Source organism: Chiloscyllium plagiosum, unplaced genomic scaffold, assembly GCF_037043375.1.
Source record: "Chiloscyllium plagiosum isolate Xiang-an unplaced genomic scaffold, Cpla_swu_hap1 HiC_scaffold_5, whole genome shotgun sequence".
Classification (NCBI taxonomy): domain Eukaryota; kingdom Metazoa; phylum Chordata; class Chondrichthyes; order Orectolobiformes; family Hemiscylliidae; genus Chiloscyllium; species Chiloscyllium plagiosum.
Window position 1 is genome coordinate 26,856,869 of NW_028270143.1, and position 24,337 is coordinate 26,881,205.

Consider the following 24,337-nt stretch of genomic DNA (forward strand, 5'->3'; position numbering starts at 1 on the left):
CACTATGGAGGGCTTGGGTAGTGAGGCATTATGGGTGGAGCTGAGAAATAAGAAGGGTGCAGTTACATTGTTGGGGCTGTATTACAGGCCTCCCAACAGTGAGTGTAAGGTAGAAGAACAAATATGTAAACAGATTATGGAAAGATGTCGAGGCAGTAGGGTAGTGGTGATGGGAGATTCAAATTTTCTCAACATTGACTGACTGGGATACTCTTATCGTCAGAGGTCTGGATGGGGTAGAATTTGTAAGAAACATCCAGGGGAGTTTTCTAGAGCAGTTTGTCAATAGTCCGATGAGGGATGGGGTCATATTGGATCTGGTATTGGGGAACAAGCCAGGACAGGTGATAGAATTTGTGTGGTGGGGGATTTCTTTGATAACAGTGACTATAATTCTGTAAGTTTTATAATACTTGTAGATAAAGAAGAGAGTGGTCCTAAGGGGAGAGTATTAAACTGAGCGAAGATATTGCACGATAGGCTTGTCCCATTGAAGGCAAAGGATAGGAAAGGCAAGATTCGTGAACCGTGGATGACAGGAGAAATTGTACGACTAGCCAAGAGGAAAAGGGAAGCATACGTAAGGTCTAGGCAGCTAAGAACAGAATGGGCCCTGGAGGAATTTCGGAAGAGTAGGACAAGTCTTAAATGAGGAATCAAGTGGGCTAAAAGGGGTCATGAAATAGCTTTAACAACCAGAATTAAGGAGCATCTCAAAACATTTTATTTTTATCTAAGAAGCAACTGGGTAATCTAGAGAAAGGATTGGTCCACTAAAGGATAATGAAGGAAGGCTGTTTGTCAAACCTGAGAGAATAGGTGAGATTCTGAATGATTACTTTGCATCATTGTTCACTGAAGAGAGGAATATGATGAATCTTGAGATTAGAGATAGAAGTTTGATTAGTCTGGATCACATTGACGTAAGTAGGGAAGATGTGTTGGGTAGGCTAGAGATTATTAAGTTAGACAAATCCCAGGACCAGATGGGATCTATCCCAGGTTGCTGAGGGGGGCTAGAGAGGAAATAGCTGGGGCCCTGACAGATATCTTTGTGGCATCCTTAAATACCGGTGAGGTGCCGGAGGACTGGAAGGTTGCTCATGTTGTCCCCCTGTACAAAAAGGGTAGTGGGGATACTCTGGGTAGCTACAGACCAGTGAGCCTGACGTCAGTGGTGGGAAAGTTGCTGGAGAGGTTACTGAAGGATAGGATCTATTTATATTTAGATAAGAATGGGCTTATCAGTGATAGTCTACATGGTTCTGTGCAGGGGAGTTTGTGCCTTACCAATGTAATAGAGTTCTTTGAGGAGGTGACCAAGTTAATAGATGAAGGAAGGGCTGTTGATGTCATATACATGGACTTTAGTAAGGCATTTGATAAGGTTCCCCATGGTAGACTAATGGAGAAAGTGAAGTCCCATGGTATCCAGGGTGTTCTAGCTAGGTGGATAAAGAACTGGTTGAGCAACAGGAGACAGAGAGTAGTAGTTGAAGGGAGTTTCTCGAAATGGGGAAAGGTGACCAGTGGTGTTCCACAGGGTCAGTATTGGGACCACTGTTGTTTGTAATATACATAAATGATCTGGAAGAGGGCACTGTTGGTATGATCAGCAAGTTTGCAGATGACATAAAGATTGGTGGAGTAGCAGAAAGCATAAGGGACTGTCAAAGAATATAGTAGGATATAGCTAGACTGGAGAGTTGGGCGGAAAAGTGGCAGATGGATTTCAATCCAGACAAATGTGAGGTGATGCATGTAGGCAAGACTAATTCTGGAGCGAATTATACAATGAACGGAAGAGCCTTTGGAAAAGTTGATGTGCAGAGAGATCTGGGAGTGCAGGTCCATTGTACCCTGAAAGTTGCTGCACAGGTGGATAGAGTGGTCAAGATGGCATATAGTATGCTTGCCTCCATTGGATGGGGTATTGAGTATAAGAGCTGACAAGTCATGTTAAAGTTGTACAAGACATTGGTTCGGCCGCATTTAGAATACTGTGTGCAGTTCTGGTTGCCACAATACCAAAAGGATGTGGACGCTTTGGAGAGGGTGCAGATAAGGTTTATGAGGATGTTGCCCGGTATGGGAGATGCTAGCTATGAAGAGAGGTTGAGTAGGTTAGGTTTGTTTTCATTAGAAAAAAGGAGATTGAGGGGTGACCTGATTGAGGTTTACAAAATCATGAAGAGTATAGACAGGGTGGATAGAGACAAGCTTTTTCCCAGGGTGAAGGATTTAATAACGAGAGGTCACGCTTTCAAGGTGAAAGGTGGAAAGTTTAAGGGCGATACACGCAGCAAGTACTTCACACAGAGGATGGTGGGCATATGGAACGCGTTGCCAGCAGAGGTAGTAGAGGCAGGCATGGTAGATTCATTTCAGATGCATTTGGATAGATGCATGAGTAGGTGGGGAGCAGAGGGATACAGAATTTTAGGAATTGGGCGACAGGTTAAGACAATAGATTCAGATCGGCTCAGGCTTGGAGGGCCGAAGGGCCTGTTCCTGGGCTACAAATTTTCTTTGTTCTTTGTTCTAAACAACACCCAATACATGGGATAAAAATGTGTTTGAGAGAAATACTTTTTAACAACCATAGAGTACACAATGAGAAGCACAACAGCAATAGCAATAGCAGTGCCCATCACAACTGGTCCGTGCAACATTCCTTGCACTGAATATGATAGACAGGACCTAATGGCAGAATATGCACAATTTTGAGGTCTTGCTCCTATTTTCAGAATATATAACAGCAGCCATGAATGCTCAATGGAGATAAATTCCTTTCTAGATTAAGACTAAATATTTTGTGACACATCAGCACATATCAAATCAGGGAGTCACTTTATTTACTACAGCTACAAAATAAAACACGACATTCATGTGATAAGGTAAATGTGGAAAACCTTTTTTTTTAAGTGTTCTCCATTTCCACTAAATCACAACTTTAGTGTGTTGGCACCATTAGTTCCAAAGTTGATACAACTGATACTTGGGTTGCAATATATGTCAATTTTATATCCTTTGTAATGATCTTACAGCATTACATAGCCTGTAGGTCAGGCTGCATGTATCACAATATACCTAAAATATATGATAAACATATATTGCTAAAATATGCTGATAATTTTCTGTCGACCAATACTAAAGTGCTGGATTTTAATATTTTTTCTTTTTGAACATTGAAAATCAATTTTAGTGGGTGGTGATGATATGAAGTTCCCAAGACCTGCGTTTTGGACTGCATGCACGTTAGCTGCCCTCTCGCCTGCCGCAGACATGGGGAATTACAATAAAGGTAATTTCAAGAACGTTTCTGCTTTCTCATATTGTACATTCTGTGTGAACGGAAGATGTTCATTGTTTTGTGTAGTGACATGAACACTAACGACAATGTACATAGCACGTGTTCTTCCCTTTGTGAAATTCCTCAGTCTGGAAAGTTTGAATGCAGATTTCCTTTGCGAAGGGATCACAAGTTTGATTATTAAATCTGAATAAAATTTAATGTCTAAAGTATTTACTTTGAATTGTTGAATTAATCAAAAGTGAAATTATGTGGAGAGGGTACAGAGGAAACATATGAAGGTGTTGCCAGGAATTTGAAGGATATGGAATGATTCTATGGTGTGGGGTTGTTCTCTTTGGTACATGGGAGGCTATATTTATTGAGGTATATATTGTAACACAATACTTAAATAATATGGATAACGAAGATATGATTTTGCTGGAAGGAAAATCACTAGCCAGCAGAATAGATTTAAATAATCATTTGGTAACACAGAGCTTGATACACACTTTATTAAAATTTTGCACTTACAGTCATCAGAACAATTTACAAGAATACTGCTGCAAAGGAAACGTTTAACCTGTATGAAAGAAAAGTGCTGATTGGTTGGTAGGTGGATTCTGAGTGATACAGAAGCAGAGGAGAATGCAAGTTGATGATGACTGAGTGTTAAATACATAGTTTTGTTTAAATTTTGAACCAGGCAGTTTGACTCTACTTAGCCAAGGCTTTCGATCAGTGGTGCTGGAATAGCGCAGCAATTCAGGCAGCATCCGAGGACAGGCAAAATCGACGTTTCAGGCAAAAGCCCTTCATCAGGAATAAAGGCAGAGAGTCTGAAGTGTGGAGAGATAAGCTAGAGGAGGGTGGGGATGGGGATAGAGTAGCATAGAGTACAATAGGTCAGTGGGGGAGGAGATGAAGGTGATAGGTCAGGGAGGAGAGGGTGGAGTGGATAGGGGGAAAAGGAGCTGGGCAGGTCGGACAAGTCTGGACAAGTCAAGGGGACAATGTTGAGCTGGAGGTTAGAAACTAGGATGAGGTGGGGGAAGGGGAAATGAGGAAGCTGTTGAAGTCCACATTGATGCCCTGGGATTGAAGTGTTCCAAGGCGGAAGATGAGGCGTTCTTCTTCCATGCGTCTGGTGGTGAGGGAGCGGCGGTGGAGGAGGCCCAGCACCTCCATATCCTCGGCAGAGTGGGAGGGGGAGTTGAAATGTTGGGCCATGGGGCGGTTTGGTTGATTGGTGCGGGTGTCTCGGAGATGTTCCCTAAAGCACTCTGCTAGGAGGCGCCCCGTCTCCCCAATGTAGAGGAGACCGCATCGGGAGCAACGGATACAATAAATGATATTAGTGGATTTGCAGGTAAAACTTTGATGGATGTGGAAGGCTCCTTTAGGGCCTTGGATGGAGGTGAGGGAGGAGGTGTGGGCACAGGTTTTACAGTTCCTGCGGTGGCAGGGGAAAGTGCCAGGATGGGAGGGTGGGTCGTAGGGGTGCGTGGACCTGACCAGGTAGTCACGGAGGGAACGGTCTTTGTGGAAGGCAGAGAGGGGTGGGGAGGGATATATATCCCTGGTGGTGGGGTCTGTTTGGAGGAGGAGGAAATGTCGGTGGATGATTTGGTTTATGTGAAGGTTGGTAGGGTGGAAGGTGAGCACCAGGGGCGTTCCGTCTTTGTTGCGGTTGGAGGGGTTGGGTCTGAGGGCGGAGGTGCGGGATGTGGACGAGATGCGTTGGAGGGCATCTTTAACCACGTGGGAAGGGAAATTGCAGTCTCTAAAGAAGGAGGCCATCTGGTGTGTTCTATGGTGGAACTGGTCCTCCTGGGAGCAGATACGGCGGAGGCGGAGGAATTGGGAATACGGGATGGCATTTTTGCAAGAGATAGGGTGGCAACCCACCGACTCCCACGGCTACCTGGATAAAAATTTACCTGGACCATCTCTGACACCTCCCTGCCCTTCCTGGACCTCTCCATCTCCATCAGTGACGACCGACTTGACACTGACATTTTCTTCAAACCCACCGACTCCTGCATCGACCTGGATAAACCCACCACCAGGGATATATTTCCCTCCCCACCCCTCTCTGCCTTCCGCAAAGACCGTTCCCTCCGTGACTACCTGGTCAGGTCCACGCCCCCCTACGACCCACCCTCCCATCCTGGCACTTTCCCCTGCCACCGCAGGAACTGTAAAACCTGTGCCCACACCTCCTCCCTCACCTCCATCCAAGGCCCTAAAGGAGCCTTCCACATCCATCAAAGTTTTACCTGCAAATCCACTAATATCATTTATTGTATCCGTTGCTCCCGATGCGGTCTCCTCTACATTGGGGAGACAGGGCGCATCCTAGCAGAGCGCTTTAGGGAACATCTCCGAGACACCCGCACCAATCAACCAAACCGCCCCATGGCCCAACATTTCAACTCCCCCTCCCACTCTGCCGAGGATATGGAGGTGCTGGGCCTCCTCCACCGCCGCTCCCTCACCACCAGACGCATGGAAGAAGAACGCCTCATCTTCCGCCTCGGAACACTTCAACCCCAGGGCATCAATGTGGACTTCAACAGCTTCCTCATTTCCCCTTCCCCCACCTCATCCTAGTTTCTAACCTCCAGGTCAACACTGTCCCCTTGACTTGTCCGGACTTGTCCGACCTGCCCAGCTTCTTTTCCACCTATGCACTCCACCCTCTCCTCCCTGACCTATCACCTTCATCTCCTCCCCCACTGACCTATTGTACTCTATGCTACTCTATCCCCACTCCCACCCTCCTCTAGCTTAACTCTCCACGCTTCAGGCTCTCTGCCTTTATTCCTGATGAAGGGCTTTTGCCCGAAACGTCGATTTTGCCTGTCCTCGGATGCTGCCTGAATTGCTGTGCTATTCCAGCACCACTGATCCAGAATCCGGTTTCCAGCATCTGCAGTCATTGTTTTTACCTTAGCCAAGGCTTTGCCCTGTGAAATGAACCACAAAATGGCTGCCATCCATTTTGGTGAGTTGAAGTAGGTACAGTGCTGAATCACTTTCTTTCTTTCTGCAAAGAAAAGGGCCCTTTGTCTTAGTATACGCAGCTTCCTGAATAGATGAGGGCACTACTCTGAGCCTGTCTATTGCTGCCTACTTGGTTGTCATAATTTTTCACACAGGAAATTTAAACCATTAATGACCAAATTTTCTTCTTTGGAGTGTACACGCAGCTCTGCAGGTTCACATCTGCACTTGGACCTGTCAATGCAGGCAAACTGCTCATACCCATCATCATGTCTCTTCAGGCCTCTGCTTTGCCGAAGGAGGTGATGTTGCACAACTGGAGAAAGCACGCCAAGACAGAGGGGACAATGCACAAACTCTTGACCCAAATCATGCTTGAGGATCAGGGCTTGAGAGAGAAGGGGGTGTGAGCTAGCGTGGAAAGTGAGATTGGATATACCTAGCCATTTAGTAAGAAAGCCCTCAAGCAGCTTCTTGCATCTGTACATCAAACACCAATTTTTTTTTAATGCAAACTTTTGGTTAAGGTGTTTTCGTTTGCACCTTCAAGATCATGATTAGATACCCAGTGAAACATGAGGAAGAATCCCATCCCCTGGAACCTTCTCTCCAGCCCCACCAACCACACCTGAGGAGGAGTAGTTGGAACCCTCAGAAGAAGCGTTGCATTGCTTTAAACCCCACCCTGACTTCCACTTTGGTGGGTAATGTATTTAGAGTTGGCCCTTAATTATATTCTGGTAAGCACAGTGTTAGCATGAGCCTGCAGTTAAAGGTGAAAGAAATAGCAATTATCTTTGACACTCAGGGTGCTGCTTCAGAATAGGTCCGTGCTGAATATAATACAGATACTGTTATGGAATTACTGATCTGTGAGGAAAGACAGGAATAAGACGTATTCTTTGAATTTCATACCTTGTAATGGTCAATGGTAGCTTTAGAAGCTTCTCAGGTTGTCTCTTGGTTGAAAGCCTGCCTTGCTGCCACAAGACAGACACATCTCTTCCCGTAACCCACAGCTTGTTCTGACGTTAACATGTGGCAAGATGCCATTTATCTTCACGTTGTTACAAATAGCACATTGCAAATCTATTTGCCCTTCATTATGTCCTGTGATATACCCTTTATATATAGGACAGCATGGTGGTTCAGTGATTAGCGCTGCTGCCTCACAGCGCCAATGACCCGGGTTCAATTCCAACTTCAGGCGACTATCTGTGTGGAGTTTGCACATTCTCCCCATGTCTGCGTGGGTTCCCTCTGGGCACTCCAGTTTCCTCCCACAATCCAAAGATGTGCAGGTCAGGTGGATTGGCCATGCTAAATTACCCATCGTGTTCAGGGATGTGTAGGTTAGGTATAGAAGACAGGGGTAAATATAGGATAAGGGAATGGGTCTGTGTGGGTTACTCGTCGGAGGGTCGGTATGGACTTGTTGGGCCAAAGGGCCTATTTCCACACAGTAGGGATTCTGTAATTCTACTTTAAAAAATCTTTAAGGTTCAGCCTGCAAACAGATGAGCCAAAAAATGGCAAAGGACATGAAGTATGCTGTGAAGGACACTGATAACTTTCCAAAAATATTAAATAATCTGAGTTAAAGGGGACGGTGGGGTGAGGGGGTTATCAGGAAATAAACACAAAAACCAACGCTCGAGGAAGAAATAAGAGGGAAACAAAGGAGGCAAAAGGGCATAATGCGCACCATCCTCCCTTGGACCTGCTGTGTTACATCCTCGGAATTTAAAGGAAGTGGTTAGTAATCCTCCAAGAATCATTAGATTCTGGATAAGTCCTGGCAGGTTGGAAAGCTGCCAATGTAATACCCTTATTCAAAAAGAGAGGACACCAAGAATCAGGTAACTATAGGCCAGTTAGCTTAACGTCTGTCATTGGATAAATGTTAGCCTGTTACAAAGAATCCAATAGCAGATCAGTTAGAAATACACACGTCTTCCTTTCCACCTTTCCGCTCCACCCTCCTCTCTGACCTATCACCTTCATCCCCACCCCCATCCACCTATTGTACTCTATGCTACCTTCTCCCCAGCCCCACCCCCCTCCCATTTATCTCTCCACCCTGGAGACTCCCTGCCTCCATTCCTGATGAAGGGCTTTTGCCTGAAACGTCAATTTTTCCTGCTTCTCAGATGCTGCCTGACCTGCTGTGCCTTTCCAGCACCACTCTAATCTATACTCTGGTTTCCAGCATCTGCAGTCCTCACTTTTGCCTAGTTAGAAATACACAGTCAAGCAGAATCAGCAAGGCTTCATGATGGACAAATCATACCTGACACACTTATTACTTTGAGGAGAGAAAAAGCAGGATAGATCAAGTGGAACCAGTAGATGTAGCATTTTTGTGTCTAATAGCCATACAATAAGATACTACACATTGAGGCTACTTAAGATAAGAGCCCATGGTGTTGGAAGTAGTATATTAGCATGGTTGGAGGATTTGCTAACTAATAGATGAGAGGTTGGATAAGGAGAGCATTTTCAGATTGGCAACCTGAACCTAGTGGAGCATCATCGGAATCAGTGCTGGAGCTACAATTATTTAGAAACATGAATTATTTGATTCATCGAAATGAATGTGCCCTTGCTGAGATTGTGTAAATGACTCAAAAATAAGTGACAAGACAAGTAATGAGCAAAACAGTCTACAGAGAGGTACAGATAGGTTAAGTAAGTGGGTGAAAAAAAGCTTGTCAGATAGAACATAATATGGGAAATTCTGTGATTTTGGCAGAAAGAAGATAAGAGTTAAGTAATTGTTTAGACGGGAAAAGATTGTAGAAAGCTACAGCAGAGTGTGATTTGGGAGTCCTTGTGCATAAATCACAAAAAGCTACTGTTCAAGGTTCAGGTAACAGGGAAGGCAAGTGGACTATTGACCTTATTTCAAAGGGAATTGGCAGATATTGCTAATACTATACAAGGCACTGATCAGACTATATCTGAACAGTTTTGGTCCCTGGTTGAAGGAAAGATGCAGTGACGTTGGTCATGCCCCAGAAGAGGTTTACGAGTTGATCATGGGTATGGAGGGACTTTCGTACAGGGAAAGGTTGAGAGTCTAAAGAATGAGTCACAACCCTGTCGAGACACACAATATTCTTAGGGGACATGCCAGGGTAAACACTGATTGGTTGTTTCCCCATTGTGTGGGAGTCTAAGGCACAACTGCATAATCTCAAAGTTAGGAGTTACCCATGTAAGACCGATGAGGAAGAATTTCTTCTGAGGGTAACGTGTCTGTGAAATTCTTTATTGCAAAGGGCTGTCAAGGCTGGGTTAAGTATATTCAAGACTGAGATAGAGAAATCTTTAATTAGTAAGGGGATCAAGGGTTTTGGGGATATAGCAGGCAAGTGAGGTGGAGGATTGGCAGGTCAGCTAAGATCTCATTGAATGGCAGCACAGACTCAGATGGCCAATAGCATTCTTCTTTTCTTTAATTTTATGGTCTTCAGGCTTATACTCCAAGTTGTTAACACTCAACTGAGTCGTGAATTGTCTGGCACGGCTGATTCCACATTAATTCTCCATCCCATAACCCAAACCTCTACTTCAGCACTGCTGGTGAATCTTAGCTGTCCTTCATGCGAAAGGTTAATTGTTGACTGGTAATAGATTGTCAGTAGATGACAATAGGTTTTAGTTTTTAATCAGCAGTGATCATTTCACTTCAATACAAAGGCCTTCAGGGATTGATTGAACAATACCAACTCTGATAAGTTGCTTTGGCTGTAAAACACCAAACACCTCTGCCCATTCTCTTCCCTCCCTCCTGGGTCCTTGGTACTGTGCAGTTTCTAAAAGTCTTAACTGGAAAATAACTTCACAGTTAATTGTGCACTAACTCTTTCACCCTCAATCCACTCCCTTTCGAGTGTAAGTTCTGCCCCAACACTTTTAGGTGGCCTTCTTATGCCTGAACCCCTCTGTTCTTCAACTTCTCCCACTTTGACTATCCACCCTTTATCCTACCTCCCCATCCCCTTCTCCTTCATCTCAATCCTTTGATATCTTGTTGACCAGCCACATTATTATAAGCCCCATCATTCATTTTGACTGTTTTTTCTCCCTGGAAGCACACCTGCTTACTCTAATGAGATTATGCCCTTCATACCCTTCACTGTTTTTCCCCCTTCTCTATGATTGGTACTACCCCTCTACATCCTAGTTCTCTTTCTCCATTCCCCAGCATGCCCCCAGTGTACCCAACTGATACTCTAAGTTCATTCTCTGTTTCTCATTTCTGTTCAGCATCCCCATTATCCACCTTTTGTTAATCCCCTTTAAGATTGATCCCCCTTTAAGATAATCCCTCATTTAAACTGCTTCCACCATTAAATTGAAGACTGCTTGGCTGGCCCAGTCACACTTGCTGAAACCCAGCCAGTGTGACTGCCTCACTTGAGCAAGGTAGTGGCCCCAGTTAACTTTCATCCCTAACACTGCAAATGTTTAATGACATGATAGCAGAGTACATATGAATAAGGACACCTCATTAACTTTTCAACATGGAAAGGCTTCATCCCTAACAATGTAAGCATTTGCTGAGAACTCCAGAGGAAAACTTTAACCCACTATTGGGAATCTGACATTTGACCTCCTGCCCAATTAAATTCCCCTGCTCACCCTTCTGAAAGTTTCAAGTGAGCCAAATGGATTCCACCAAATGAGTTAAATGCCTGCCTTTTGCACATTCATTCTTCATTAACACTACATTTCAATGTATATTTCATATTGTCTACAAATGCAATTGATAAACCATTGGACATTGTGATGAAAGTTGTCTGTTTTAAGTGTATTTAATATCATTATTTTAGAGGTTGGATTTCAAAAGAGTGACATTAACTTATCAACAAGGACGGGCTTCATCCCTATTGCTGTAAGGAAAGGTGAGTTACTTTTGTGTAGGATGTTTGAGAGATCCATATCAGACAGTTCTTTCAGAACACTGTGTGACAAAAGAGGAAACACTTGAAGTGTTAATGGAAATTGTTTTTACTGTGGTGATTTATAACAGAATAAACATGAAGTTATTACTTTGGTTTTGTTTCAGGGTAATCACTGATTTTTAGCTTGTGAAACCCAGAGATTAGAAGTTTTAAGCACTACATTGGTGACCCGACTGGATCACAGTCAAATATATTTCCTCTTTTACACAGTATGTAACAGTTCAGAAAAGTATAGTAACCTCAGTAGAAATATTTAGTTTGTGTAACTTCCAGACCAGTGTGTTTGGTTAGAAATCTGCAGGATATTATGAATTGAGAAAGTTTAAGCTCTGTTTTGTGAACATTAATGTAAGAAGACTTCACTGTGCTTAACATAGATTTGGGGAGAAACCATAAAGTCTGATATTGACAGATCTTTTTTCCCAAATGAGTCTTTGGCATAGATAGTGTCAGGTTACAGGTATTGTAGTGTTTAAGACTAACTAATGTCTTAAAGTAAGTTACAACTAATTAAATGTTTTTTAAAGGGCTGATAACATTGTAATCTGAGAAACAGGGTAGACAATTTACACACTGTGAACACCACCAAAACCATCATGGTAATGATTAGATAATCAGTTTTTGCAACGTTGATTGAGTGAAATATTGGGTAGATCACTGGAGATACATTTCCTGTTGAAAATAATGTCATGAGATTTTTTAAAATCCACCTGGATGAGCCTTGGGTTTCATGTTTCGGTACAAAAATGACACCTTCACCATGCAGCACTACATCCTGCCACTACTCTGTTCTTATCATTGAGCAGGAAGAATTTTAATTGTAGCAGATAGAGGAGCTCAATATTCCTTTACGATAGAGGAGCTCAATATTCCTTTACTTACATAGAGTCATAGAGATGTACAGCACGGAAACAGACCCTTCTGTCCAGCTCGTCCACGCCGACCAGATATCCCAACCCAATCTAATCCCACCTCCCAGCACCTGGTCCATATCCCTCCAAATCCTTCCTATTCATGTACCCTTCCAGATGCCTTTTAAATGTTGCAATTGTACCAGCCTCCACCACTTCATTTTGACTCGTCTAAAATTTGCAGTAAAACAACATAATCCAATACATATTAATCTTCAATGTGCAATTATTAATTATTTCAAGTTCGTAGAGGAAATCTTCTTTCACAAAAAAAGATTTTTGTTTACTTGAAGAGTTTAGGAATACTGCCATGGCGAATCAGTACGTGGATATGAATATCTTAACAGACCAGCAATCCCATCTCTTCAGAACATGCTCCATAATTAAATGGCAGAAACTCAGAAATCACAGTTGAGGGACAAAGCCACTTCATAAGAAAAAAGGTTTTATCTATTTGCTTCAATTAAGCAAACAATAGGATTCCAATTAACTAGTATTGGAGACTATCCAGTATTTTCCATAGAGGAGTGGAACTGGCTATTTTGCTGTACAGAATAATATCATCTGCCTAATTGCAGTGTTACTTTTATTGAGAAGATAGCTGAGAATTCCCACAAACTTGTTACACATATGACAGCTGTTAAAGCATTGCAGTCTCAGCAGGAATTTGCTTCTGGAGAACAGAAACTTGTGAATTAAATATAATGTTGTCATTTTATTTGGTGGTGATGCCCTCAAGTCAATCCCAGTGGCCCTATTGATATTTACTTGAATTATACACTTGGCCTGACTAAAGTACTGATGTGGAATAAGAAAGCTGCTGAATTCAGATCAGAGGATGACCTGTCACTTGAACTTAATTTTGTTTTGTTCGTGTCACATTTTTTTCAAATGATAGCAACGATAATAAGCATTAATTTTAGGGGACAGCAAGAGGGACTACTCCTTGATGTTAATATTTGGAATGGAATGCACCACTTCTAACTTTGCCTTTTATGGACATTATACTGTGAAAGGGGTAAGTGGCTGTGGGCAAAGTTGGCGTTGTGCCAGAATATACTAGCTGAAGGTCGGCTGTATGTGTTTGGAGTGCTAGGAGCTGCTATGTTTCATTGGTGAAGCAGCTGGTGTCAGAAACCAAGGTCTTGAGAAAAGAATCACACTCTATAGAATCTTGCCCATGCACAAGCAAAACTGGCAGAGTTATTAGCTGAAGCTACATAACAAAACAATTTTGATCTGAGAACACAGTTGGTACTGTGTGTCAATGGTTTGTTCAACTTGCACATGAGATCAGAGCCTAACATCAATGCAGATCATTCTTCGAACAGATGGCTTCATTGTTGGGACCACACTGCCATATGCTATATATATATAAAGGTTTAAAACTTTGGGCTAGTCAAGTTTAAAGGTTGTAGCCTTCCTTATATCTGAAAGCTGTGTGCCTTCTCCAATATTTTGGACAAATAAATGCCAATGCAATAATCTTCCCCTGTTTTTATAGAGTCATACAGCATGGAAATAGACCCTTTGGTCCAGCTTGTCCATGCTGACCAAGTTTTCCAAACTAAACTAGTCACACTTGCTTGCACTTGGCCCATATCCCTCTAATCCTTTCCTAATCATGTACCTGTCCAAATGTCTTTTAAATGTTGAAACTGTACTTGCATCCACTACCTACTCTGGCAGTTCATTCCACATTCAAACCACCATTTGTGTGAAAATATTGTCCCTCGGGTCCCTTTTAAATCTTTCTCCTCTCACCTTAAAAAATGCCCTCTAGTTTTGAACTCCCTTATCCCAGGGAAAAGACCTTTACTATTTCACCTTATCTATGCCCCTTATGATTTTGTAAACCTGTAAAAGGTCACCCTGCCACCTCCTACATTCCAGTAGTCCCAGTAGAAAAACGTTCCAGCTTGTCCAGCCTGTTCTTAAGCTTCACCTCCAGTCCTGGCAACATTCTAGTAAATAAGGTGGTAGTTGATGAAAATTATTCATCCTGAAGTTCAGTTACTGGTGGGGTACTGTAAGGATCTGTTTTGAATCCACTGTTTGTCATTTTTATAAATAACCTGGATGAGGGCATTGAAGGGTGGGTTAGTAAATTTGCGGATGACAATAAAGTTGGTAGAGTCGTGGATAGTGATGAAGAATGTTGTAGTTACAGAGAGACATAAACTGCAGAGCTGATTGAGAGGTGGCAAATGTAGCTCACTGCGGAAAAGTGTAAGGTGATTCACTTTGGAAGAAGTTACAGCAGTGCAGAGTACTGGGCTAATGGTAAGATTCTTGGGAGTGCAGATGAGGAGAGAGATCTCAGTGTCCAGGTACATAGATCCTTGAAAGTTGCCACCCAAGTTGATAGGGTTTTTAAGGCATATGGTCCCCAACGCCTCATCTTCACCATGGACATCCAGTCCCTGTACACCTCCATCCCCCATCACGAAGGACTCAAAGCACTCCGCTTCTTCCTTTCCCGCCGTACCACCCAGTACCCTTCCACCGACACCCTCCTTCGACTGACCGAACTGGTCCTCACCCTGAACAACTTTTCTTTCCAATCCTCCCACTTTCTCCAAACAAAAGGAGTAGCCATGGGCACCCGCATGGGCCCCAGCTATGCCTGCCTCTTCGTAGGGTATGTGGAACAATCCATCTTCCGCAACTACACTGGCCCCACCCCCCATCTTTTCCTTCGCTACATTGATGACTGTATCGGCGCTACCTCGTGCTCCCACGAGGAGGTTGAACAGTTCATCCACTACACTAACACCTTCCACCCCGACCTCAAATTCACCTGGACAGTCTCGGACTCCTCCCTCCCCTTCCTAGACCTTTCTGTTTCTATCTCAGGCGACCGAATCAACACGGACATCTACTACAAACCAACCGACTCCCACAGCTACCTGGACTACACCTCCTCCCATCCTGCCCCCTGTAAAAACGCCATCCCATTCTCCCAATTCCTTCGTCTCCGCCGCATCTGCTCCCAGGAGGACCAGTTCAAAATACGTACAACACAGATGGCCTCCTTCTTCAAGGACCGCAATTTCCCCCCCGACGTGGTCGACGGTGCCCTCCACCGCATCTCCTCCACTTCCCGCTCCTCCGCCCTTGAGCCCCGCCCCTCCAACCGCCACCAGGACAGAACCCCACTGGTCCTCACCTACCACCCCACCAATCTCCATGTACAGCGCATCATCCGCCGTCACTTCCGCCACCTCCAAACAGACCCCAGCACCAAGGATATATTTCCCTCCCCTCCCCTATCAGCTTTCCGTAGAGACCACTCCCTCCGCGACTCCCTTGTCAGATCCACACCCCCCACCGACCCAACCTCCACTCCCGGCACCTTCCCTTGCAACCGCAGGAGGTGCAACACTTGCGCCCACACCTCCCCCCTCACTTCTCTCCAAGGCCCCAAAGGAAACTTCCATATCCGCCACAGATTCACCTGCACCTCCACCCACATCATCTACTGCATCCGCTGCAGCCGGTGTGGCCTCCTCTATATTGGGGAGACAGGCCGCCTACTTGCGGAGCGATTCAGAGAGCACCTCTGGGCCACCCGGACGAACCAACCCAACCACCCTGTAGCACAGCATTTCAACTCCCCCTCCCACTCCACCGAGGATATGCAGGTCATTGGACTCATCCACCGCCAAACCACAACAACCTGACGGTCGGAGGAGGAGCGTCTTATCTTCCGACTGGGAACCCTCCAACCACAGGGGATGAACTTGGACTTCACCAGTTTCTTCATCCCCCCTCCCCCCACCTTGTCTCAGCCGAATCCCTCCAGCCCGGCACCGCCTTCCTGACCTGCAGTCTTCTTCTTGACCTCTCCGCCTCCATCCTACTCCGACCTATCACCCTCACCTTGACCTCTTTCCACCTATCACATTTCCAACGCCCCTCCTACAAGTCCCTCCTCCCTACCTTTTATCTTCTCCTGCTGAACACTCTCTGCTCATTCCTGAAGAAGGGCCTGTGCCCGAAACGTCGAATCTCCTGTTCCCTGGATGCTGCCTGACCTGCTGTGCTGTTCCAGCAATAAAGTTTCAACTTTGATCTCCAGCATCTGCAGACCTCACTTTCTCCTTTTTAAGGCATATGGTGTGTTAGCTTTTATTGGTGGAGGGATTGAGTTTTGGAACCATGAGATCATGCTGCAGCTGTACAAAACTCTGATGTGGCCGATTTGGAGTATTGCACACAGTCCTGGTCACTACATTATAGGAAGGATGTGGAAGCTTTGGAAAGGATTTGGAGGAGATTTACTGGGATGTTGCCTGGTATGGAGGGAATGTCTTATGAGGAAAGGCTGAGGGACTTGAGGCTGTTTTCGTTGGAGAGAAGAAGCTTGAGAGGTGACTTAATTCAGACGTACAATCAGAGGGTTGGATAGCATGGATAGTGGGGGCCTCTTTCCTCGGATGGTGATGGCTAACACGAGGGAGATATAGCTTTAAATTAAGGGGTGATAGATATCTGACAGATGTCAGAGGTAGTCTCTTTACTCAGAGTAGTAGGGGTGTGGAATGCACTGCCTAAAACAGTAGCAGACTTAGAACATAGAACATAGAACATAGAACATAGAAAAGTACAGCACAGAACAGGCCCTTTGGCCCACGATGTTCTGCCGAGATTTAATCCTAATGTCAAATATAGTACCTTAACCTACGCACCCCTCAACTCACTGCTATCCATGTGCATGTCTAGCAGTCACTTAAATGTCCCCAATGACTCTGCTTCCACCACCTCAAATGGCAATGCATTCCATGCATTCACAACTCTCTGCGTAAAGAACTACCTCTGATGTCTCCTTTATACCTTCCACCTAATTTCTTCAAACTTTGACTCCTTGTACCAGTCAATCCTGCCCTGGGGAAAAGTCTCTGGCTATTGAATCTATCTATTCCACTCATTATCTCACTCAGGTCTCCTCTCTTCCTCCTTCTCTCCAGAGAGAAAAGTCTGAGCTTATTCAACCTTTCTTCATAGGGCAAGCCCTCCAGTCCAGGCAGCATCCTGGTAAAACTTATTTGCACCCTCTCCAAAGCCTCTGTATCTTTCCTATAGTAGGGCGACCAGAACTGTACACAATATTCCAAGTGTGGTCTCACCAGGGACTTGTAGAGCTGCAGCAAAACCCCACAGGTCTTAAACTCAATTTCCCTGTTAATGAAAGTCAAAACACCATATGTTTTCTTAACAACCCTATCCACTTGGGTGGCAACCTTGAGGGATCTGTGTACTTGCACACCCAAATTCTTCTATTCCCCCACACTGCCAAGAATCCTGTCTTTAATCTTATATTCAGCATTCGAGTTCGACCTTCCAAAATGCATCACTTAGCTTTTATCCAGGATGAACTCCATCTGCCATTTCTCTGCCCAGCTCTGCATCCTGTCTGTCATGCTGCAACCTGTAGTAGCCCTCTATACTATCGACGACACCTCCAACCTTAGTGTCACCTGCAAATTTATTGACCCACCCCTCAACCTCCTCATCAAAGTCATTTATAAAAACTACAAAGAGCAGAGGCCCAAGAACAGAGCCATGCAGGACCCCACTCAACACTGACCTCCAGACAGAATACTTCCCATCTACAGCCACTCTCTGCCTTCTGTCAGCCAGCCAATTCTGAATCCAGATAGCCAAATCTCCCTGTATCCCATACTTCCTGACTTCATGAATAAGCCTACCATAGGGAACCTTATCAAATGCCTTGCTGAAGTCCATATTCCCCACATTCACTGCTCAACCTTCGTCGACCTGTCTTGACATGCCAACCTTAAGGGCATTTAAATGGTTATTTGGATAGGCATATGGACGAGAATGGAATAGTGTCAGTTAGATGGCCTTCAGATTGGTTCCACAGGTTGGTGCAACATCAAGGGCCAAAGGGCCAGTACTGCACTGTAATGTTCCATGTTCTAAATCTCTTCTGAACCCTCTCTAATTTAATAATATCCTTCCTATCGTGGGCTGACTGGAATTGTACACAGTATTCCAAAAGTGGCCTCAACATGACATCTCAACTAAAGCTCAGTGGTCTGAGTAATGAAGAGAAGTGAGCTAAATGCCTCCTTAACCACCCTGTCTACCTGTGGTGCTACTTTCAAAGAACTATGTACTTGAACCCCCATGTCCCTCTCTCTGTTCGATGACACGGCCCAGCGCCTTACCATTAACTGTACATGTCCTGACCTTGTTTGTTTTACCAAAACCCAATACCTTGCATTTATCCAAATTAAACTTCATCTGCCAGTCTTCAGCCCATTGGCCCAATTGATCAAGATCCCTTTGTAATCGTAGATAACTTTCTTCACTGTCCGCAATACTACCCCAATTTTGATGTCATCTGCAAACTTACTAACTATGCTTCCTAAATTCTCATTGAATCCATTTATATAAATGACAAACATTGAACCCAGCATCAATCCCAGTGGAACACACAGGTCACAGTCTTCCTGTCTGCAAAACAGCCCCCCTCCTCCTCCTCCAACACCATCATTACTGTCTCTCTCTTACTGTGAAGCCAATTTTATATGAAATTGGCAAGCTCTCCCTGAATTCCACATGATCGAACTTTACTAACCAGTCTACCATGCGGAACCTTATTGAAGGCCTTGCAAAAGTCCATGTGAACAACTTCTACCACTCTGCTCTCATCTATGCTTTTGAGGACTTAATTAAAAAGAGTCAAGCTTGTGAGACACTATATTTCCCATGTACAAAACCAAGCTGACTATCACTAATTAGTCCTTACCTTTTCAAATACATATAAATCTTGTTTCTCAGAATCCCCTCCAACAACTTTCCCACCACTGACGTCACTCTCACTGGTCGCTAGATCCCAAGCTCCTCCTTACAGGCATTTTTAAAGTCACAACGTTAGCCATTCTCCAGTTCTCTGGCACCTCATCCGTGGCTGTAGATGATATAAATATCTCTGCTAGGGGCCTCGCAATTTCTTCACTAGCTTCTCATAACATTCTGGGATACACTTGATTAGGTCCCAGAGACTTATCCACTCTTTTTTTCTTTAAAAAACCTCCACACTGACTTTTCTGAAATGTGAAATATTTTCAAGACGTCAATGTTTATTTCCCCAGAGTTCTCTAGGCTCAACATCTTTCTCCTCTAACATCCCAGTTCTCCTTTCAAAGTACACCCTGCTGTGGAGAGGAGTGTGGACCTAGCCTTGCTGTGCAGGATTCCAGATGAAGGGTGTTTGCCCGAAACATCAATTCTCCTGCTCCTCAGATGCTGCCTGACCTGCTGTGCTTTTCCAGCACCACACTCTTGACCCTTGCTATGAACAGTCTGTTTTGCATACGTGTGGTGGTGAGCAAGAGCAGACAAAAGAATAAGTTAGTATATGTAAATACTGTAGGTTTTACTAAATCTAAGAATTCCAGATTGAAAAGGGTGCATACTGTAAATGATTGAACCATATATTAATGCTAAAGGTAAGCACATTGAAATTAAGTAATTGCTTTATTAGTTTTATGTTCCATGACAGTGTAAGCACTGACTATGAAACAAGGTAACCAAATCATATTGTTTCCAATACAAAATGAATGATAAAACTTAGATTTGCATTGAAGCTGTTGACAAGACTCCGGGAATTTCAATGAAACCTGGAGTTGTAGCGGGGAAGGAGGGAGAAGTAGAGGGAGGGAGGTTTACACCAGCACTATTCCTGCTTCTCCCCACTCCACAGAAGCAAAGCTAGTGAAATGTTTACTTACTTTCTATTGAGTGGCTTACAGTTTTCCCTTTTAAGGTCCACTGTTTAGTCTGAAGAACTGGAAATAATGGATGGGTGGTGAGAACTTAACCACCATCTTGTTTACTAGTATTAGCATCCTAAAACCTATTTCAAGCAGATACACAGCACGCTTCAAAATCACTGGCCTCCAATCTGTGGAGAGATTGCACCCAAGTGACTCAGGCCTCAAGTTCATTCCTTCATTCTTCACTTTTGCTCAATATGTACACAACATCGGACTGGATTTCTTTATTTGTAGCTGGTAAGTGAAATGCATTGGAGAAACTGTTGATTTATCAACAACAGCATATTTGTTACTTAGACTTTAAGTTACTGACTTGTCACATAATAAAAGGGTTATCTTGTCATTTGATGTGCTCCACTTTAAACAATTTCACTGTTGGTAACTGTTAAATGCATTGACCAAACTGAGGTTGGGCTGAATTATATTAATTAAATGTCTAACAGCTGTCCCTCAAGTATGTGACTAGATAAGACAACCAGCTGTAAATTTGGCAATTTACAGAGAAGTCCACGTCAGCCAAACTGATTACTTGAGGCGTTGCAGTGCAGTGTGGCTTTGAATTCAAATAAACTGCAGCTGGAGTCTTTCCTAACCTTAACTGTGACAAATGACAATATGTTAACAGATGGAGCATTACATCTCCAATGGATTAGTTTGCTGATCAAAGGATGCAGGAGAATTACTACTCCAGCAGAAATACAAACTGTAGTCTCTGCATCAGAAGTAAATAAATATTACATGCTTGGACTATACTGACTATAAATGAATGTTGTTTAATAATTCCATATCTCAGATTTATGGTTCATTCTTACTTTGATGTCTTCAATTCAAACCGTCAGCAATACATTCACAGTAGTACTACTTGATCATCAATTTATTTTTATTTCTCCCCTATCTCATTTCCCTGTTGCACTTTGGGCAAAAAGGTACCCTCTGGGGCACTTTATTTTAAATTTGAGCTGATACAGAGAGTAGACTCTGAATTCGACAGCACAGGGTGCACTGAGAACAACCTAGCTCTCAATGCCGGCAAAACCAAGGAACTCATTATTGACTTTCGGCGAGATGTTACTCATGCCCCCCCTACACATTAACAGCACAGAGGTGGAATGAGTGGAGAGTGTCAAGCTCCTGGGAGTGGTCATCCACAACAAGCTATCTTGGACTCTTCATGTGGACGCACTGGTTACAAAGGCCCAACAACATCTCTTCTTCCTCAGGCAGCTGAGGAAATTTGGCATGACGGCGAATACCCTTGCCAACCTTTACAGGTGCGCATTGAGAGCATTCTGTCTGGATGTATCACAACCTGGTCTGGCAACTGTACCATTCAAGATCAGAGATGGTTACAGGGAGAGGTGAACTCAGCCCGGACAATCACAAAGACCAACCTCCCATCTATACAATCCATCTACCAGGCCCGCTGTCAAGGAAAGGCTGCCAGCATTCACTAAACTCCTTCTCACCCTGGCAATACTTTTCTACAACCTCTACCATCAGGGAGAAGGTGCAGAAGCCTGAACACATGCATCAGCCGGTTTCAAAACAGTTTCTACCTTACTGTTGTTAGAATACTGAATGGACTCATAAACTCTTAGCATTTGCCTGGACCTGTGTTTTTGTTTTTGCTGCTGTTTACCTATTAGTTACTTGTCTATGCTACTTACCTCTGTGACCTGCCTGTATTGCTCACAAATCAAAGCTTTTCACATGTGACATTCAATTCGGTCCTGTTCTTTTCCTGATCCAAGGTACATTTAGGTATATGTTTTCAGTAGGGCCAATAAATACATTCAGCAACAGGAACTTACAATAATGATTTGAAATCTGAACCCAGGCACATTATTATACCTTTACTGAAAACTGATAATATCTGGGTGACATGATTGAGCTTTACAAAATTGTGAGGGGTAGAGATGGAGTGGACAAGAAGAACCTGTTTCTCTTGGCAGAGTTCAAAAACCAGGCATCATAGGCTCTAATCCTTTTGAGTGGATGTGAGGAAAATCATTTTTATACAGAAGATGATGGGTGTCTGGAAATTGCTGCCTGAATTGGTGTTGGAGGCAGAGACCCAGACTTTTCTGTTAAATATACTTGGATCTGCACCTTAAGGGCTGTAAACTGCAGGGCCATGGGCTATGATAGGATTAGAAGGGGCACCTAGGTGTATTTGCATCAACATGGACAAGATGGGTCAAGTGGCCCCCTTCTTTGCTCTAGCTTTTGTTTTGATTCTGTGGCACTATTTAACTTAACACATTTGCTGATCAAACCTACAGCCTTACTAATAGAATGTGGATCACTGAGTTAAATAGCTTGGCTCTCAAATTTAATGTAATCATTAGTGAAAAGGAGCACTGTATATTAAGCCCATTCCCGCCATATGGAAACTAGTATCGGTTAAATTCTCTACTACTAAACTGCAAGCTTTTGGGAGGAATCATTCAAACTTGTCTTTACACAGTAAGTCACTTCCACAGCCAGGTAGGTGACCTGATCCTGTGATTCCAGGTAAACTTGATCAGATAGAATTTCTACAGAGAGCCTGTGGGATTAGACTCTGATTAAGAAGGACAAAAGGAGTATTTAGAAGACCAAATGAGAGTTAATCATTTAAAATCATGATTCTTCAGTGTTTTCATTTAATTGACCAATTAAGTGAGGAGAAATCTTTGTAGACCACTTAAAGGTCCAACCTCATTTACCTTGACTGGACATCATTAAAAGGACCTTGTTGGTACTAATGGAGAAAGATGGTGCTTTTTTTGAGACACTAATGAAGCGATGTCTGATTCCAAGCTAGAGAGCCACACGGCCACGTTCAACTCCTCCTTTTTAGCTTCAAGTGTTGGAAATCTGATTTTGCAGTTTTGTTGTAACAGTAACAAATCCTACTTATAAAACTACATTGCCTTTGCTCATAACGATTCATGTCTTACATACTGGAACAGATCTGAAGTAGTGATATTATGTGAGTGGTGGGGTGAAAGTTCTGGAATGTTCTTTTACATATTGAATGTCAATAACTTACTTTTGGAGGCAGAGATGTAAACTGCACTTTGCAGTTATAGGCAGCAATGGATATGGGCAGCAATCAGTGGTAGAGCCATGTGTTATGGAGATTAAACTCGAAGTAAAAAAGAACAAGCTGGATGCTAGAAAGGGAACAAAAGCCCATAATCGAAGAACGTGACAACTGAAACAGGTGGAAGGAAGGCATGGAGGCAAGCGTTGTTTCCAGGTAATGATAGGAGGAAGTGGGACAAACTCACAAAACAGGGAGATGGCTAGAGGCTACATATGGAGGTGATCAGTCAGAGTGCAGTGCAGGTGACTCAGAAACAGGTCAGTAAATGCTTCAATGACCACTTGAGATCTGGCAAGATGAATGGCACATAAGTATAAGCTAGAAAAGCACAGCAGGAGGGGCTGTAATCAGGAGTCTGCCCAGAAGATTGATTCTCTTTCTCCTTGGATGCTGCCTTACCTGCTGTGCTTTTCCAGCACCACTCTCTCAACTCTGATCTCCAGCATCTGCAATCCTCACTTTCTCTTACATAAGTATCAGCTGGCAATTTTCACTGTACCATCTCCATAGCCTTCTCCGGCCCACATATTCTGTGAGGTGCCTATTTTTCAATCACTAAAGAGTATCTGCTCAGGCTTCTTGTTTAGTCCACGTTCCCACAGACATTGCTGATGACCCTGTTGCTTATTACTTGTTGACTTAACATTCCTCGTCTCAGACTGATTTCCCTCCAGCTTTGTGTGCTTAGATCCTAAACAAACATGAACTCAATAGATCCCTCACTCATTCTCCTCTTCTGCAAAGAGGAAATGCAGAGCACACAACTTCCGGGAAAGGCACAGAATGAGGCCTGGAGTGGCATTTTTATCCATGCTGATGCCAATGGAGGAGGGAGACTGACATTACTGGATGCTGTCTCCGATAGACAGATAGAAGTTAGCGTTTGAGACATTACATATGATACTTGCAGCTGGCTACAACCTCTGATTTATGTGGACAGGATAAAGAGAGTAAAGCTATCAACAAAATGACTTGGGTCTTCTCCATTCCATGCAGACATTTAAGGGTACAGTCAGAGGAATGTGTAGTAAGGATTGAGGGAGGAGACAATGCAGTCCTCCAAGGAAGCACCATCAAAAGATGCCTGTATACCCTCCATCATTGCAGATACACTCAGCAAATGAGTCCATTGTCATAGATAAAATAAGGAGCATGTCAGCTGTGGACAGGAGTGGATAATTCAGGCAGGGAGAGGTATAGACGGTCAGACTCAGGAAACCATCAATTGGATGCAAACACGAAACAATGAAGGTAGCTAC

At 43.7% G+C, this 24,337-nt stretch overlaps 1 protein-coding gene across 8 annotated transcripts in view; it reads left to right on the top strand.

Annotated features, from left to right (window-relative positions):
• The window catches only part of LOC122549745 (zinc finger protein 385D-like), a 1,031,183-nt gene that overhangs the window by 480,849 nt on the left and 525,997 nt on the right, over positions 1 to 24,337 (top strand). For all 8 annotated transcript variants that reach the window (XM_087987037.1, XM_087987040.1, XM_087987039.1 and 5 more), the window contains one exon: positions 3,206 to 3,304. In XM_087987037.1, the coding sequence (XP_087843163.1) occupies positions 3,206 to 3,304 (99 nt within the window). The remainder of the gene's footprint in view (positions 1 to 3,205; positions 3,305 to 24,337) is intronic.